Source organism: Coffea arabica, chromosome 10e (assembly GCF_036785885.1).
Source record: "Coffea arabica cultivar ET-39 chromosome 10e, Coffea Arabica ET-39 HiFi, whole genome shotgun sequence".
NCBI lineage: Eukaryota > Viridiplantae > Streptophyta > Magnoliopsida > Gentianales > Rubiaceae > Coffea > Coffea arabica.
Window position 1 is genome coordinate 39,397,116 of NC_092328.1, and position 3,928 is coordinate 39,401,043.

Below are 3,928 nucleotides of genomic sequence, written 5' to 3' on the forward strand. Positions count from 1 at the left end.
TCTAGAAGGACAGTGAACACCCAAACGACGCATCTGCTCCAGGAGCGGCAACCTACCCAACATTAACCGAAGCATGAAAAAAGAAATCGTGATTGGCAAAGCCTGATGCCAAACAAATGCGGCGCCAAAGGACCGGTGAGAAGGAACCCGGACAAGTGACAAAGCCGATGCCATAGGGAATTCCCCACTGGGGGTTAAACTCCAAATCATCCTGTCCTCCCCCTGCAACGTTGGCGGCCTACAAGCCATTACCTACTGCACCAACTCCGGTTGCAAAACCTGAGATAGTATGCGCCTGTTCCACTCACCCCCTGTCACAAGATCAGCTACCTGGTGGTCATGGAAAACCTCCACCCGATGACATATGGGGCCGGACCCCATCCAGTTGTCATGCCAGAAGTCCATTGACCCCGCTCGACCTATCCAGCCTATGTTCTCCTCTATTACCCTTTGGACTTCGCACATTCACCTCCACATATAAGAACTGCTTATTTGCTCCTCCGCCAGACACGGGTTCTTGCCTCCACAATATTTGGCCACCACAAAGAAAGCCCAAAGTGAACGTCCCTGTCTAAACCTCCACCATAGCTTCATTGAAAAAGCCTGGAAAACCTCAGTCAGTCATGGGAGACCCAATCCCCCTTCGCCCTGCGGTCGACACAAATCCATCCACTTCATCCAATGGAAATGGGGGCCATGATCTGACTTGCCCCAGAGGAAGTTAGCCATAACTCGCTCGATCCCTTGCAATACCCCCTTGGGGGGTGATGCCACCGCCAATAAGTGAATTGGCATAGAGGACAAAACGTGCTTGAGCAACACGACTCTCCTCCCCGGCGAGAGGGTGCGGTGCTTCCAAGAAAGGATCTTATGAACAATGCCCTTGCACATCTCCACATAGTGTGCCTTCTTACGTCTACCAATGAACAACGGACACCGTAAGTATCTGACCGGAAACTCTCGTTTCTGAAAACCTGTCACCTGGCTGATAATCCTGCGGCGATGCGGCCCGAGATGGGGGTGCACTAAAAAATAGCTCTTCTGTATATTGATCTTCTGACCCGAGGCTTCACAATACTTCTCCAGGGCCTGCATTAACAACAGCAAAGAAGGTTTCAAATCGCTAGTGAAGATGACCACATCGTCGGCGAACGAAAGATGGGTGACCACAGGGCACCCGAGAGGGACCTTAAAGGGATGAAACTAACGATTCTCGACTAAGGCGTTCAAGGCTCTAGAAAGAGCGTCAGCTCCAATCACAAATAAGGCCGGAGAGATTGGATCACCCTATCGTAACCCGGGTGTGGACCAGAAAAAATCGTGTGGTACGCCATTGACTAGAATAGAGAACCACACATTTGATACCAATCGCCAAATAGCATCAATCCAAGTCTTAGAGAACCCAAATCGCCTCAGGACCTGCAAGAGAAAGCACCAAGACACCCTATCGTAAGCCTTCATCATATCCAGTTTAAGCACTGCATTTCCCCCTCGAGAAGGCTTCCCAATATCCGTCACAATTTCCTGTGCTAGCAGAAAGTTATCGGAGATCTGTCGCCCTTTGACAAATCCGCTCTGCTGGGGAGATATGATTTTGGGAAGAAGCTGAGCAAGATGATCCGATAAGTTGCGGGAGAGCACTTTATTGAAAAAATTGCATTAGCTGATCGGACGATATTGAGTGAAGTCCTGTGGCGAGGTAACTTTAGGGATCAAGACAATGGTCGTGGCAGTAATGCTTTGGGGCAACGCTGCCCCACAAAAGAAGCTCAGTACCGCTTTGTGGACGTCCTCTGCAATCACATCCCATGCAAAGGTGAAGAACTTACTTGTAAAACCGTCTGGTCCCGCCGCACTCTCCCCATCCATGGAGAAAACAACCTCCTTAACCTCAGCCATAGAGGGGAGCTCCACCAATCGATTGTTGTCTTGGTCCATAACTAGTTTTGGAATAGCATCCAATAATCCGTCTACAGAGGAGAAGCTCGACTCCGTCGTGAAAAGCCTTTGGAAGAAGGCTATAGCCTCACCGCTGATGAGCTCCTCAGACTCCAACCAATCCCCATTAGAACCTCGAATCCTATGGATGATCGCCCTACTCCTTCTCTCAGACACCACCACATGGAAATATTTGGAGTTGCTATCCCCATCCTGGAACCACTTGGCCCTCGCCCTTTGTCTCCAAAAGCCCTCCTCAATGGCTAGCGTACTCCTCAGACGCTCACGGGCATCATTCAAACCACGCAAAGCCTGATCTGATGAATCCTGCTCTTGAGCTATTTCCGCCTCCGACACCGCCCGTTCCGCTTCTTTCACGGCCTGAAAAATGTCACCAAAGGACTCCTTTGACCACCCCTTCAGTACCTGCTTGATCGTACGTAGCTTGGCTGCCAACACACCTAGGGGAGGATTGGTCAGGTCGTGTGGCCACCCTTCCTGGATGACATCTAACAATCCCATCCTGGAGGTCCACACGTTTAGGAAGCGGAATGGCTTCGGCTTGTTATCCAATCTCGTAGAGCCGTCAACAGGAGTGGGGAGTGATCTGTTGGGTCCCGCGCCAGATGCTGCACCAAAATATCCGATCCCATGCGAAGAGCTTCCAAGTTAAAAAGTAAACGATCAAGGCATTTCCAAATCTGGGCCCGCCCTTGCCTATTATTACACCAGGTATAGTTCGAGCCAGAGAAACTCGTATCCGACACTCCAGTCTCCGTCATGAATCTTAAGAAATCCATCCCTTTAGACAAATAGAATGACAGCCCCCCTCGCTTTTCCCCCTCATTTACTATCACATTGAAATCGCCCGCCAAGAACCATGGGATATCGGATAGTATGTCACTCGACAAGGCTGCCCATAGCATCTCACGCTCTCGCACTGTGCACTTGGTGTGAACAAAAGAAAAACAAACGGTAGACGAAAATAGAGGACACCGGACATGCAACGAGACATGCTGACACGACTCGCCAACAATGGCGCAAGATAGGGAAGACTCATAAAAAACCCAAACGGTCCCCCACTGGTTGGCGACGTAAAAATCCATCCCCAACTTCAACCGCACACTATCAATATTAACTACATCCACTTTCGGTTCACATATAGCAACCAATTGCAAAGAGTGAATCTTAACTAATTTTTTGAGCCTTCTTAGATTGGGAATGCGAGTAACACCCCTTATATTCCAAAAAGCATCTTAATCATCAGATAACACAGTGAATGAATTAACTAAGCTAGAATTACTCGAGCGTAAGGTGCGGTCCGATGGGAAGTGAGCGTGCATAGCTCGATTTTTGGGCTGGTCTACTCCTGGGGCACCCGCTTGGATTGCTGACCAAGGTATACCGGCAACCGAATCCAGGTTAAGCGTATCCGAGATCGATGCTCTGCTCCGCAGGGCCTGACATGATCCATGCCAAGACACATTGCCAACTTTCCCCTCAAGATCACGAAGGTCCTCCAACATCTCCCTGTCAACCTCACTTTCATCTTACTGCTGCAATTCCCTCACCTACCCCTACTCTTCATCCCCAATGCCCCACCTTCCGCTGTCTGCCACCTCCTGCACGTCCTCCATGAAGATCCGATCAGCCATGTCACACATAATCCCATCTGCGGCCTGGGAAATAGCCACGTCCACCAATGTTTCCACATCCGACATAGTCACACCGTCCAGGGGTTGGCTAGGGACTTGACTCGCCTTCGCCGTCTCATGCTGGATGCACCCCGAAGGCAGCAGCAACGCGATACCCTCAACATCCCTCTCATTGCTGGCATCCATCAGTAGCACACTGGCCGTTCCTTGGGGCAATGGAGGCGAGAAGGTCTCAACAATTCCATTCGTCTGTTGCTTGGGCACCGCCTCAGCCGCGTCCTTCCGCTGCTGACCCATGCCCAACGCAAGCTGCTTAGCTGCATCAAATCGCGCCA

At 50.6% G+C, this 3,928-nt stretch overlaps 1 protein-coding gene across 1 annotated transcript; it reads right to left on the bottom strand.

The window, feature by feature from the left end:
* Positions 1-621: 621 nt before the first annotated feature.
* On the bottom strand, positions 622-3,464 carry LOC140015229 (uncharacterized). Its single transcript, XM_072067142.1, has 4 exons — positions 3,334-3,464; positions 1,777-2,599; positions 1,366-1,605; positions 622-1,089 (listed from the first exon to the last, which is right to left on the bottom strand). Exons 1-4 carry the CDS (start codon positions 3,462-3,464, stop codon positions 622-624), a joined length of 1,662 nt encoding a protein of 553 aa, XP_071923243.1.
* Positions 3,465-3,928: the final 464 nt, after the last annotated feature.